This window comes from Lissotriton vulgaris, chromosome 7, assembly GCF_964263255.1.
Source record: "Lissotriton vulgaris chromosome 7, aLisVul1.2, whole genome shotgun sequence".
Lineage (NCBI taxonomy): Eukaryota > Metazoa > Chordata > Amphibia > Caudata > Salamandridae > Lissotriton > Lissotriton vulgaris.
The window spans coordinates 621,049,069-621,064,459 of NC_141695.1; the positions used below are offsets into that span (position 1 = coordinate 621,049,069).

General features: G+C 45.3%; 1 protein-coding gene across 2 annotated transcripts in view; it reads right to left on the bottom strand.

Annotated features, from left to right (window-relative positions):
• The window catches only part of LOC147702143 (proton channel OTOP2-like), a 340,145-nt gene that overhangs the window by 86,133 nt on the left and 238,621 nt on the right, over positions 1-15,391 (bottom strand). For both annotated transcript variants that reach the window (XM_086930791.1, XM_086930790.1), the window contains exon 5: positions 8,096-8,238. In XM_086930791.1, coding sequence (XP_086786917.1) covers positions 8,096-8,238 — 143 coding nt within the window. The remainder of the gene's footprint in view (positions 1-8,095; positions 8,239-15,391) is intronic.

A 15,391-nucleotide genomic window follows, 5' to 3' on the forward strand; every position in this document is an offset into this window, starting at 1 on the left:
GAATCTGCACTCTGCACTCTGAATCTGCACTCTGAATCTACACTCTGAATCTACACTCTGAATCTGCACTCTGAATCTGCACTCTGAATCTGCACTCTGAATCTGCACTCTGCACTCTGAATCTGCACTCTGCACTCTGAATCTGCACTCTGAATCTGCACTCTGAATCTGCACTCTGAACCTGCACTCTGAACCTGCACTCTGCATCTGCACTCTGAATCTGCACTCTGAATCTGCACTCTGAATCTGCACTCTGAATCTGCACTCTGAATCTGCACTCTGAATCTGCACTCTGAATCTGCACTCTGAACCTGCACTCTGCATCTGCACTCTGAATCTGCACTCTGAATCTGCACTCTGCACTCTGAATCTGCACTCTGCACTCTGAATCTGCACTCTGCACTCTGAATCTGCACTCTGAATCTGCACTCTGCACTCTGAATCTGCACTCTGAATCTACACTCTGAATCTACACTCTGAATCTACACTCTGAATCTGCACTCTGAATCTGCACTCTGAATCTGCACTCTGCACTCTGAATCTGCACTCTGAATCTACACTCTGAATCTACACTCTGAATCTGCACTCTGAATCTGCACTCTAAATCTGCACTCTGAATCTGCACTCTGAATCTGCACTCTGAATCTGCACTCTGCACTCTGAATCTGCACTCTGCACTCTGAATCTGCACTCTGAATCTACACTCTGAATCTGCACTCTGCACTCTGAATCTGCACTCTGAATCTGCACTCTGAATCTACACTCTGCACTCTGAATCTGCACTCTGAATCTACACTCTGAATCTACACTCTGAATCTACACTCTGCACTCTGAATCTGCACTCTGCACTCTGAATCTGCACTCTGAATCTGCACTCTGAATCTGCACTCTGAATCTGCACTCTGAATCTGCACTCTGCACTCTGAATCTGCACTCTGAATCTGCACTCTGCACTCTGAATCTGCACTCTGAATCTGCACTCTGAATCTACACTCTGAATCTGCACTCTGAATCTGCACTCTGAATCTGCACTCTGAATCTGCACTCTGCACTCTGAATCTGCACTCTGAATCTGCACTCTGAATCTGCACTCTGAATCTGCACTCTGAATCTGCACTCTGAATCTGCACTCACAATCTGCACTCACAATCTGCACTCACAATCTGCACTCACAATCTGCACTCACAATCTGCACTCACAATCTGCACTCTGAATCCGCACTCTGAATCCGCACTCTGAATCCGCACTCTGAATCCGCACTCTGAATCTGCACTCTGAATCTGCACTCTGAATCTGCACTCTGAATCTACACTCTGAATCTACACTCTGAATCTACACTCTGAATCTACACTCTAAATCTGCACTCTGAATCTGCACTCTGAATTTGCACTCTGAATCTGCACTCTGAATCTGCACTCACAATCTGCACTCTGAATCTGCACTCTGAATCTGCACTCTGAATCTGCACTCTGAATCTGCACTCTGAATCTGCACTCTGAATCTGCACTCTGAATCTGCACTCTGAATCTGCACTCTGAATCTGCACTCTGAATCTGCACTCACAATCTGCACTCACAATCTGCACTCACAATCTGCACTCACAATCTGCACTCACAATCTGCACTCACAATCTGCACTCACAATCTGCACTCTGAATCTGCACTCTGAATCCGCACTCTGAATCCGCACTCTGAATCCGCACTCTGAATCCGCACTCTGAATCTGCACTCTGAATCTGCACTCTGAATCTGCACTCTGAATCTGCACTCTGAATCTACACTCTGAATCTACACTCTGAATCTACACTCTGAATCTGCACTCTGAATCTGCACTCTGAATCTGCACTCTGAATCTGCACTCTGAATCTGCACTCTGAATCTGCACTCTGAATCTGCACTCTGCACTCACAATCTGCACTCTGAATCTGCACTCTGAATCTGCACTCTGAATCTGCACTCTGAATCTGCACTCTGAATCTGCACTCTGAATCTGCACTCTGAATCTGCACTCACAATCTGCACTCACAATCTGCACTCACAATCTGCACTCACAATCTGCACTCACAATCTGCACTCTGAATCCGCACTCTGAATCCGCACTCTGAATCCGCACTCTGAATCCGCACTCTGAATCCGCACTCTGAATCTACACTCTGAATCTACACTCTGAATCTACACTCTGAATCTGCACTCTGAATCTGCACTCTGAATCTGCACTCTGAATCTGCACTCTGAATCTGCACTCTGAATCTGCACTCTGCACTCTGAATCTGCACTCTGCACTCTGAATCTGCACTCTGCACTCTGAATCTGCACTCTGCACTCTGAATCTGCACTCTGCACTCTGAATCTGCACTCTGAATCTACACTCTGAATCTGCACTCTGCACTCTGAATCTGCACTCTGAATCTGCACTCTGAATCTACACTCTGAATCTACACTCTGCACTCTGAATCTGCACTCTGCACTCTGAATCTGCACTCTGAATCTACACTCTGAATCTACACTCTGCACTCTGAATCTGCACTCTGCACTCTGAATCTGCACTCTGAATCTGCACTCTGAATCTGCACTCTGAATCTGCACTCTGCACTCTGAATCTGCACTCTGCACTCTGAATCTGCACTCTGAATCTGCACTCTGCACTCTGAATCTGCACTCTGAATCTGCACTCTGAATCTACACTCTGAATCTGCACTCTGAATCTGCACTCTGAATTTGCACTCTGAATCTGCACTCTGAATCTGCACTCTGAATCTGCACTCTGAATCTGCACTCTGAATCTGCACTCTGAATCTGCACTCTGCACTCACAATCTGCACTCTGAATCTGCACTCTGAATCTGCACTCTGAATCTGCACTCTGAATCTGCACTCTGAATCTGCACTCTGAATCTGCACTCTGAATCTGCACTCTGAATCTGCACTCACAATCTGCACTCACAATCTGCACTCACAATCTGCACTCACAATCTGCACTCTGAATCTGCACTCTGAATCCGCACTCTGAATCCGCACTCTGAATCCGCACTCTGAATCCGCACTCTGAATCCGCACTCTGAATCTGCACTCTGAATCTGCACTCTGAATCTGCACTCTGAATCTGCACTCTGAATCTGCACTCTGAATCTGCACTCTAAACCTGCACTCGGCACCTACACTCGGCACTCTGAATCTGCACTCTGCACTCTGAATCTGCACTCTGCACTCTGTACTCACAATCTGCACTCTGTACTCACAATCTGCACTCTGCACTCACAATCTGCACTCTGCACTCACAATCTGCACTCTGCACTCACAATCTGCACTCTGCACTCACAATCTGCACTCTGCACTCACAATCTGCACTCTGCACTCACAATCTGCACTCTGAATCTGCACTCTGAATCTGCAACTGCAAAGCTGTGGGGCGGATGTTCAACCAATGTCAAGACACGCACCTGGTTCCCAAAATTCTAAATCGGCAGCTCTCTGAGCTCCGGCCATTAAGCTACATCTCCTCCCAATGTATAAGGCTGTTAATCCTATGCCGTTTCCCATTACTTGGATGTGTGTGACACTGTGTCATCTAGTGTCAACCGATCTGCCCATTTCATGTCTGTTCAAGACTCCCACACACCAGTGTCAGTTTCAACTGACAGATTCGGTTGTTTGTTTTGGGGCAGGTGCCTTGGGCATTGCTTCTTCCTCTGCTTCATTAGTTCTCCAATTTGGTTGCTGTATAATGCCAATATTCATTAAAAATGTCACGTGTGATTGCAGCTCCCTGTGTCATTATTTCCTTTTGGCCGGACCTGGCTGTAATGCTTCCAAAATCCTGACTTGTAAGACTGTAACAAGAAAGAGGGGTGAAGAACAGAAGTAATGGGTTTCTGGTTGTCAGTGTTAGATCTTCACATTCTCAGTGGAAAAAATACCGACCTTTCCAGGTCTTTAGTTTGTAAAAAGGCAAGGCATAGGTACCTGGTTAAGAATTGCTTTAAAATCGCAGGGGATTCTTGGTTAGCTTGGCAATTCTGCCCCTGTCCGCTTTATTAAACATTCTGGGAAAGCTCTTAAACACTTCTGTAGTGTTTTCTTCTCGACTTTGATGTTTTTTTAAAAGGGATCGTATTCTGCCTTTTTACTTGCTTTCTGCTTTCACATAAAAATATAACCGCCCTGGTCATATAACAATAGTGGCGGCCCCAGGAATACGCGATTGCGGAAGCCCAGGGTTAAAGGAGCATTTCCAAGTATGGGGGCCAAGAAGAGTTCTCTGTAAATTGACATGTTTCGGTAAAACAACATGACCCACGCACGAGTGGCTTATCTTTTTTTTTTTTTACTTTGGATTCTGGGATCTGTATTCCAGTTTATTTAATTATAGAATCGTCCCAGAATCCAACGAATAATAGGACTGGGAAACGTTAGAGTTCTGAATCTGGAACATAACTTGGGCAGGATGTGGAGAGGTAGGTGTCAGGCTGGGGCGACAACAGGAGGTACGGAATAGCACAGAACTCCTCCAATCGGAATTTTTTGTTCGCAATCGTTCAGAAAATCGTAAACCTCATAACTAACCTCGTCTCCATGATGCACAGATATTATTCTCCGCTGAACAGGGAAGATGGCTTTCCTAATCAAAGACTCCTTGCAGTGATGTCTTCTGAAATTCTGGTTCTAATAAACTCCCAGGCAGAAGGGAAGCGATTGTGACGTATAGGCTAGAAAAGTATGCAGCTTGCTCTATGTACACAATGCACTATAAACAATCCTTTTTGTAGAACTAAGAGTATATTCATGCACAGAACGGGAAATACTCATCTCCAGGAGAAGCGCAGATACAGCACTCACGTGACGCAGCGTAAGGTCACGTCAGAGACACTAATCACCAGAATAGCATTTGAACAGACCGACCCTAAACCCCCCTCCCCCTAGCTACGCGGGTGCACGGAACACGCTAAAAGAGCCCGGTGAGTTTGGGGGGGTGGGGGTGCGTGCGTGCATCTGTCTGTGTGTGTGCCTGATGCTTAAAATCGTCCTTGGTACTCAGTCCGGTGGTAGCGATACCCAGTTCGATGCAGAATTGTTTTAGTTCACGATGGTTGTACTCCTCCAATTTCTCCATTTGGAATTTCTCGGTTGATCCGCTCTCTTTCGTGGTCATTGTGACTTCGTCGTGGGGTGAGCTACTCTCTGTACGTTTATGCGGTGATTCGGATCCCACCGCTGCCACCAATGTTAGACGGACCGGGAGGGTCGGCCGAGGTTACGGGGAGAGGTCTCCAGGGAGAGCCGTCTCCAACGACTGTACAGATAAGCAACTTCCCCCCCCACAGACGGACACCACACAAGGTTGAAGGTTAACGAGACTTTATATGCAATTCTTAGGTTACGATGATGGATACAAGGAGGTCTGGACTCAGGGGTCCCCTCGGTTCTAGTCTCTGGTTTAGGAAAGGGGTAGCGGGACAGTCTTTGTTACCAACGAGTGGAAAATAGCTCTCAATCCTCGAGCTCGGCGTTCTAGATGATCGGGCCGCGGCGGAGCCAGGCAGGTCCCGAGATGGACGAAGGAAAACGACGGTCCCCGGCGGAGCCTGCAGGTCCCGGTGAAGATGGCAGTTACAACGGTCCGCGGCCACGCCAGCAGGTCCCGACGACGATGAAGGTGATGAAGATTACGACGGCTGTGGCAGCGCCAACAGGCAGGACGATGGTGCACAAGACAGAGCTACGGCAGCGCCAGTAGTCCGTCCAGGATGAGTTCCTCTTTACGTCTCTCGACTCCAAGATACAACTGCCTTCCTGCTCTGGAGCTGCCCCAGTTATAGGGCTGGCGTGCTTTGATGTCCGGACCCTCGCACTTGGAGGTCGGGAGGTCCGGGATGAGGGAGTCCAGACACCCAGCAGGGGGGTGGAGCCAGCGCCCGGGGAGGCGATGGGCGAGCGGCACTTGGTGGGGGAGAGCCATCGGCACCTCTTTCTCCCATTGACTTGCCAAGTAGCCCGCTCACCTCCTGGGTGGAGGGTGGTGCCGGAATGTCTGAGGCCGGCCCAGGCCCAGGGTTGAGGTCGATCGGGGGCCAGGCGGCCTCGTGGTGGAGTGTCCAAGATGGCGCCCCAGGCTGGGCGCGTGGGCCGGCAGTGGATTGGACCCACGAGGTCGATATGCTCGAGGGCAGGGGTCCCTGAGGGGACGGGGGACGTGCAATGGTGGTGTGTGGTACTTGCGGGACTGGACTCAGGCCTGGTTGGGCCGGGGGAGAGCGGCCCTTCATGTGGCCTGTCCAACACTGCCTGTGCCTGCGTGTGTGCCTGCCTGCGTGTGTGCCTGCGTGTGTGCCTGTCTGTGTGTGCCTGCCTGTGCCTGCGTGTGTCTGCCTGTGCCTGCGTGTGTGCCTGCCTGCGTGTGTGCTTGTCTGTGTGTGTGCCTGCCTGTGCCTGCGTGTGCATGTGTGCATGTGTTGTGAACAGCCGGCCGGGATCGGAGCGCGTGACCTGATCCGATTCCGGCCGGCTGCGTGCGCGTGACAGTCTGTTGTCTCCTCTGCCTACTCCTTGAAAGGGAACTGACTGAAATGATCACAATAGATCGCTTTGCGACAGCAGGGGCTTTCGCCCCTGCATTCGCAGGCGCGACCTAAAAAATGAGGGGTATGTACATGTGCCATGGAGCTGGGGTGATTTGGCAGCATTCACTAATGATTTTCCTCGGCTGAGGGAGAAACCTGCCGAGTGGTAACAACAAATGGACCGACTTGTCAAGATTTCAAAGGTGTTATGGATTGATTTGAATACTTTGTTTGATAGAGTGGTCCCAGGTGATTTGTGAACAGCATGTAAAGTTGCAATTGATTGGCCCACTGAAGAAATTGCTAGAGATCCTGTGAATCATGGTCCTTCATCTGAGGTAATGAAGAAATATGAGCAAGTAATTACATGACTACAATCCAAAGTTGCTCCTCAGGCTGTTGATTGACTTAAATTCGACCATACTACTCAAGAGTCTAAGTTGGATAGATGATTATTATGAGAGACTTTTATTGTTTTTTAAACAGCATAGTGGATTGGACACTCTTGAGAAAAAAGATATGGGACAGTTTGTCTCAAAATTTGTGTTGGGATTGAAATCTGATATTAGATTGATGATACAGTAACACTTGTTGGCAGAATAAGTCGGTGGACGAAATTCTGTGTTATGCAAAATACTGCAGTGATCAGGTGGAGTCGGCACAAAAGAAAATGAAAGATAAGTTGATGTTGGTGCAGTTGAGGAATGCTGAAAGGCCTGATTTGATGCAAGGGGTTGGAGGAACGATGGGTCGAGGAAGTCGCAGGGGAATGGGTGCAGGTACAGGAGATGAATGGGTGGTGAATCAAAAGAAGGTCACTGCTTGTCATTATTGTCACAAAAATCGGGCATTGAAGCGCGAGTGTTGATTACATTCGGCAAATCAAATGCAGAATGAGGAAGAGATACAGATGTCTGAGGGTTTGAACATCCTGGCTAGACCTAGGTCCATGTGTGGGGGGAGGTATGAGCCGCAGATGCTGATACATCAGCCTCCGAGAATACCAACAAATAATCAGGTGTACCAACAGATGCCTTATTTTGAAATACAAGACAGGTTTGACCAAACTCAAGATCCTCATGAGTATCAGAGGGGGGTGCAGGAGGAATACAGTTTGGGTGTGGCCCTGGAAGTAGATCAGAATGGACCGTTTGTAGATTCAGAGGTTAATGGCTATCAAGTTACCTTCTTGTTAGACACTGGAGCTGTACGCTTCACAGTAAGGGCAGAAGTGGTCCCAAACCTATCCCTTTCAGGACAATCGATTCAAGTGGTGCCTAGGAGAGAGGGTGTGTTTCTTGTTTAACTGTCTGTCTCTTCTCTAACTTCATGGTACAGGGGACCTCTTCCTTCCATTTCAGCGTGAGGCAAATTTTTTGTCAGACTTAACCATTTAAGAACAACCTCTTTTTCCACAAAAAATATGCAAACTCTTTCGATAAAAGTAAATAAGCGTTAGAAAGTTGTTCCCAATCGATTCCACCCCCTTCAACCTCTGGATACGCTTAGTGATGATCAGCTTGAGAGAGGGTTTCCTTACCATCCGTGCTGCGAAACTCCAGCTCATGTTTTTTTGTGTGATTCAAGGTCCCCATCATTTCTCTGCTCAGGTGGCTGGATTCATCAGTAACCGTGGTCATCCAGACAGCAAGGTTAGTGGTGAGGACGAGCATCAGACCGAATCTGTATGGGATACAAGGTAATTGAGGGTGGCATATGTTAGCCCGTGCAGTCAGCTGGTCTTACAGAATAATAATGAACGTGAAGTATGTTTAGTTTGGGGCACCCTTGTTTGTACTGTTAATACATTTCAAGAAAGGGTGTTTGCAATGTTTTTGATTTTTTTATTCCAGAATATCCACAATTTGCACTTCTAAACATAAAGCAAGGACCAAATGGGACAAGGGCGACCCAGCTGTGTTTATCTCTCGGTGGGAAAGGGAGTGGATGAGGTGGGCTCAAGAAAAAGGGAGTATGTTGGTTGTTGATAGAGTTTTATAGGTTTTATGAATGCTGTTGGAATACCACAGTGGAACAAAACTACCAATCACTCCCACCTGAGCATTATTGCGGCTTTTATGCACTAAAAGATATAGATTTTGTTAAGGTTTTAAGCATGATTCATGTAGGCCATAGTGAGGATCATAGTGCAGACCATGCTTCACCACGGAATATCAGTGCCAGGAGTAATAGGGAAAGATGATTTGCTAATATTTTGAGAAAGATTTTCCAATCTGCAGTGAGAAAAGCAATTGAGTTGTAAGAAGAGTTCAAGTTTAGACCAGTGTTGGCATTTTGGAAATACCACAATGCTGGCAAAGCTATCCTCACTGGTGATCTCTCAATCCTTTCTCTAATTCTTAGGCCTGGTTCTAGCCATACCTATAGATTTTACTAAAATGATATACACGTGATATACTTAATTATGTGCTCTCAGCCAACACTCATCATCCATTGGCCTGTTGACAGTCACATTCTTCTTCCATTCACTACAAATAGAGCATGGGGTAATTAGTCAGCCTACTTCAGCAATTTGATAACATCACTGTGAGTGATGCCATTCTGATCTTTCAAAATAAACATATCCTCACACAAAGGTGTTTCCTCAATTCTGGAGGCTACTATGAAAATATGGGTTTGTTGAGAACAAAGTATATTTATTCCTTTAGTCATTTTTTTCCATTGGTGAGTGCCCCACCAGTTCCAACCACAACGTTTTGCAAAAGCAAGGACAAAACAAACATTGTGAAATCCAAAAAGCGGTGCACTAATAGCAGACCTATTGGCTTTGGCAATTCTGGTTAAGTCTGGTATTAGGCAATACCATTTGTTTTTAATAAAAATGTATATACCATTTCATACTTCCTTACAGGACCTTCCAGTCTGCCCTCGTTATTAGTTGGTCTGCTTTAGTGTCATTCACATTTTGCTTCCACCCACTACACCTTACAGCATGGGGCACAGAGTCAGTAAGATATTGGCTTACCTGACTGATGGCAGTCTGCTCTTGTACAATGTGCACACTTTCACAACGCCTAGCCCCCTTCGGTGCCAAGGTCTACTGGTGCAATGTTCTTTTACATAGAATATTAACATGGAGTTTGAATTATAGACAATATTTATTTTCATATAATGTGTGCCTTCATAAAAAATAAAAAATAAATCACAAACGAAATAAGCATTAACAAAGCCAAATGTTCAGCAGCCAATGTCCTACCTGCAATCTTTGCCAATGCTTGTTTTCTGATGGCTTCCTAAAAATTGCAGTTTAGTACTGCAGGCAGGGTCAGCTAAAGGAAGAGTCTCTAAAGGATCCAGGCCCAGAGGGAGATATGTTTTTAGTATTTGCTTTTCTAAAAGTTTCTAATGATTTTGGTCTGGGTCTATTTAATGCAGGTGTTCCTACCAACCTATTGTAATGGTTTGGGTTGGATTTTTAAGTCAGGTATGGTATAAATATTGGGAAAAGCAGGGAAATTCATTGTTTTTCCCCCTTTTGAAATACATTTAAAACACCAAACTCATTAAGAAATCAGTTACTTTAGAGATGTCTATATCGTTTCAAGATGACAATATTGGAGCAAATAGGATGATAATAACCATGTTACAAAAGAATCCTGACAATTTGTCAGGAATTGTTTTTTCACCTCCTAGCTCTTGCTCCACCTGTGCGTCGTCACATTGGAGATCTGACTTCTCTCATAGCCACTGGGTGGAACCGGATCTGACATAGGCGTAGGCGCATAATCACCAGGTGGCAGCTCTTGTTTCTCATCTCTTTCTCACATGTTCATTCGTTTATTTCAATTGCTTTACTGAATTTGTACCTGTCTTCCGGTAGGACCAGCTAAAGGTGAAGTTTAAACGTATAGCAGTTGATAGTTTGTAATTTTAGTATAAATGTATTCATGTATTTAATTATTGGTCTTCATAAACGCATTTTAAAATCTCATTGGCATTAGGTGCGCTCTGGGTGTATGTGATAGGTGCTTGACTTGCGTTTGCTGGTGGGAAAACTCATTTTCCCACAACTGCTTGTTGGTGTCTGGTCATGCTATGTGCTAAGCTTTAGTTTTTGGTTGACAAAGGACACAAACGAGTGTCCTAGGCGCCCTGTGATTACCCACAGCCTGACTTGGCATGGTCGAGACTTGAGAAACCAGGGGAAGAGTCCCTCATCTGTTGTGTGGCAAATAGCTAGCTGCCCAGGTAGGTCTCTGTGGGGTATAACACTGGCCTTTGGAGTTCTGGTCTATGAACCACTTAAGTTGCCTGCTGTCAAAGACCAATTATCTACAATACATCTCAAATCCTAGGCTTTCGGTCAGCGCTTTGTTCATGATTGAATGGATTTATGACGTATCTCAGTTCAATGCTCCCGATTCAAATGCTTTCCTCCCAATTTTTGCTTTTGTCCCACCCCACGAGCATGTTCAAGTTCAAGTTCAAGTTCAGGCATTTATATAGCGCACTACTCACCCCGAGGGTCTCAAGGCGCTTGGGGAAGGGGTTCATTATTTGTCGAATAGCCAGGTTTTAAGTTCTTTCCTGAAGGAAATGTGGTTTTGAGTAAGGCGGAGGTGAGTGGGGAGTGAGTTCCAGGTCTTGGCAGCAAGGAAGGAGAAGGATCTGTCACCCATGGTGGATTTTCGAATGCGCGGGACTGCGGCGAGGGCTAGGTTGGATGATCTTAGTTGGCGGGTGGGTTTGTAGAAGGACAGACGAGTGTTGAGGCATTCGGGTCCTAGATTGTAGAGGGCCTTGTGTGCGTGGGTGAGAAGGCGGAATGTAATTCTTTTGTTGACCGGAAGCCAGTGGAGGTCTTTTAAGTGTCCGGTGATGTGATCTTGGCGAGGGATGTCTAATATGAGTCTCGCTGATGCGTTTTGGATGCGTTGGAGTATTTTCTGTAATTTTGCTGTGATTCCGGCGTATAGTGTGTTACCATAATCCAGTCGACTCGTGACCAGTGCGTGGGTGACCGTCTTTCTTGTCTCGAGGGGGATCCAGCGGAAGATCTTTTTGAGAATGCGAAGTACGTTGAAGCAGGAGGATGAGACTGCGTTGACTTGTCTGGACATCGAGAGAGAGGAGTCTAGGATGAAGCCCAGGTTGCGTGCGTGGTCTGTGGGTGCTGTGCCCAGAGCGGAAGGCCACCAAGAGTTGTCCCAGGCAGAGGGGGAGGATCCTAGGATGAGCACCTCCGATTTGTCTGAGTTGAGTTTTAGGCGGCTATGTTTCATCCATTCGGCTACATCTTTCATGCCTTCGTGAAGATTGGTTTTACCATCATTTACATTGGCTGAGTTGTATTCCTCTAATGCTAACATACCGAACTCAGAGCAAACATTGTTTTAGCACTGCATGGTAATGCTCAGATTTCCTTTCTCTCTCCCCCTTCCACCGTCTTCCTGCTTCCCACCAGTTCTCCGCCATCCCCAGCTCAACTTTTCCATTAGTCCCATGCCCCCAACCCACTCTTCACATCCCCAGTTCATTAACTTTATTTGTTTTGTTATTGATTTAAGGAGGGACCTATATCTGCCCACTGCTGCTGGGCTGTTTCTTTTCTTGCTTTCCATTGCTCTCGCACCTGCCCCCTTCGCCTTTGTAGGTTTTGCCTGCACTGCGCTTGCGCTGTGCTTGTGAAATCTCTCGTATTTAATATATCTTAAAAAGGGGCTCTTAGCAGTTCCTGTTGCCAAATAACTGTTAATTCGCTTTTGCATAAATCATTTTTTTTAATTAATTTCCCATGGCTGCACGCATTTACAATATTTCTACTAAAGCTGTTCACACTGTTTAAGGACCATTCACTGTCAGGAGAAGATCTCTTCCCACATAAAAAGGCAGACCGCTTCGAACAGTATGCTTGAATGCTTCCTTTTTATTACTTAGTTGTGTAAAGCAGATGATTTATCTTTAGAATGTATGAGGCATTTCCTAGTCACGCCTGTGTACCTTTCTTTGCACTTTGTAGGCATTATTGGATTGATTTTTTCAACTTAACTATTTGGTCATCATTATGATCAAATTCTAAATGTTGTAATAAACGTTGCACACTAAAAATAAAGTTAATATGCAAGGGCTATGCTATATTTTACTACTAAACAGGCAGTTACAAGCGTAGTTACCTTGGAGACAACAGGGTGATTATCTGAATGATGCAGCAGGTGCAGTGGCACTGGGCCCAAAAGATATCAGAACTACTCTAAACACATAATATTGCTATATTTTACAACTAAACAGACAGTCGCAAGTACAGTTCACCAGCAAGCGCTAGGGTCATGATTTCAATAGTGCAACACATACAGCGGCACCGGGACAAAAAACTCCAGGTACCCTAAACACTGATTATTGCTATATTTTACTACTAAACAGGCAGTCACAAGTGCAGTTATATTTTAGACACTAGGGTCATGATTTGAATGGTGCAGCAGGTGCAGTGGCACCAGGCCTACACATTGTCAGGCCTCCTTTAAACACCCAACATTGCATAATTTTACAACCAACCAGGCAATCACAATTGCAGTTAAAAGGGACTTGATTTGAATGGTGCAGCAGACGCAGTGGCACTGGGGCCAAAAGCGGTAGGCACCCCACTAAATCCATATTATTGCTAAATTTTATTAGGAAACAAGACAATCACTAGTGCATTTATCTAGCAGGCAATAGGGTCAAGATTTGAATGGTACAGCAGGTGCAGTAGCGCCAGGACCAAAAGCTCTAGGCACCCCACTAAACACCTAATATTGCTATATTTTGCTACTAAACAGGCAGTCACAAGAGCAGTTACCTTGCAGACAACAGGGCTATGATCTGAATGGTGCAGCAGGTGCAGTGGTAATGGGCCCAAAATGTGTTATGACCTCAAAATACCCAATATTCCTACATTTTACTATGATACAGGCAGTCACAATTGCAGTTACTTTGCAGTTAGAAGGGGCTTGGTCTGAGTGGTGCAGCAGGTGCAGTGGCACCGGGGCCAAAAGCTCTAGGCACCCCACTGAACGCAGACTATTGCTAAACTTTACTACTAAACACAAGCACAGTTATCTAGTAGGCACTAGGGCCATGATTTCAATGTTGCTGCAGGTGCAGTAGTACTAGGGCAAAAGTTGTCAGAACTCCTCTTAACACCTAATATTGCTATATTTTACAACTAAACAGGCAGTCACAAGTGCAGTTATCCAGCAAGCGCTAGGGTCATGATTTCAATAGTGCAGCACGTGCAGCTGCACCTGGACAAAAAGCTCCAGGCACCCTAAACACTGATTATTGCTATATTTTACTACTAAACAGGCAGTCACAAGTGCAGTTAGGATGTATGACGTTACAACGCATGCTTTTGCCACGCATGCTGTTACAACGCAAGTATTACAACGAAAACCTTTACAACACATTGCACTTGGGGGTGCAGGATAGTAAATAGTTTAATTTACTATTCCAACTCCAGTCCCCGTGGACACTAGGGAAGGTGTTGGATAGTAAATTAAAACTATTCCTTATCCTAGAGCGCCCCCAGTGTAATGCGTTGTAATGGTTTTCGTTGTGATACATGCGTTGTAACAGCACTGCGTGGTAAAAGTTGCGTTGTAAAGGTTGCATACCGTGCAGTTATATTTCAGGCACTAGGATAATGATTTGAATGGTGCAGCGGGTGCAGTGGCACCGGGGCCAAAAGCTCTAGGACCCCACTAAACACAGAATATTGTTAAACTTTACTACTAAACAGACAGTCACAAGTGCAGTTATCTAGTAGGCACTAGGGCCATGATTTCAATGGTGCTGCGGGTGCAGTGGTACCAGGGAAAAACCTGTCAGAATGCCTCTAAACACCCAATAGTGCTATATTTAACTAATAAATAAGCAGTCAAAACTGTAGTCACTTTGCAGGCACTAGGGTAATGATTTCAATGGTGCAGCAGTGACACCTTGGGCCAAAGCTCTAGGAACCCCACTACACACCAATTATTGCAATGTTTTAATACTAAGCAGGCAGTCACAAGTGCAGTTTTGTTACAGGCACTAGGGGCATGATTTAAATAGTACAGCAGGTGCAGGGGCACCAGGCCCAAAAGTGGTCAGAACTCGTCTAAACACATAATATTGCTATTACATCAATTAATTCCATTATATTCCTCTTTCATTTCATTTTAAAAAATGTTACTGTTACTGACCCGCAATATACCACTAGTAACAGCACATTATATTTCCTTTGTGTTCATAAACAAGTAATAACACTTTAACAGACTTTCTGTAACTTACATTGTACAACTACTCAGCAAGCTACAACTTGCAACAAAAAAACAGCTTATTTTTAATCACATAGGCGAAACCGAATGCATTTATTAATGCACATTAGTTTTGCGAGGGTTTGGCAGCTGCACACTGTTAACAAGCAGCTCAGTTCTGTGTTTACATGGCATCCCTGTGCATACTTTTTAAAATATTTACTAGCCCAAAATGGTCATCAGCTGAACTGGAATGGTAAATTAAGGATAAAGTATAACAAAAAAAAATCATTAACTACAGGATGGCTGCTGTGCGCAAGCATTCATGCAGATGCGCAGACTGGCAGCTGGAAATGATTTGTTATACTTTGGGAACAGAAGGCCATCCAAACAAGCATTGGCAAAGCTAGCTATTTCGTGCCCACATTTGAAAGGCGAGACCTATTGAAGTTTAAAAAAGCTTGTCTGTTTCTGGCATACGCTGTACAGCTACTTTTGTCTGAGAATTGAAATCTTGTTCGCTCCTTCTTTGTACCCTGTTGGCTGCAGCTTTTACTGATACTATGGCCTCTCTCACTTATTAAGTTATTGATAAACACTCA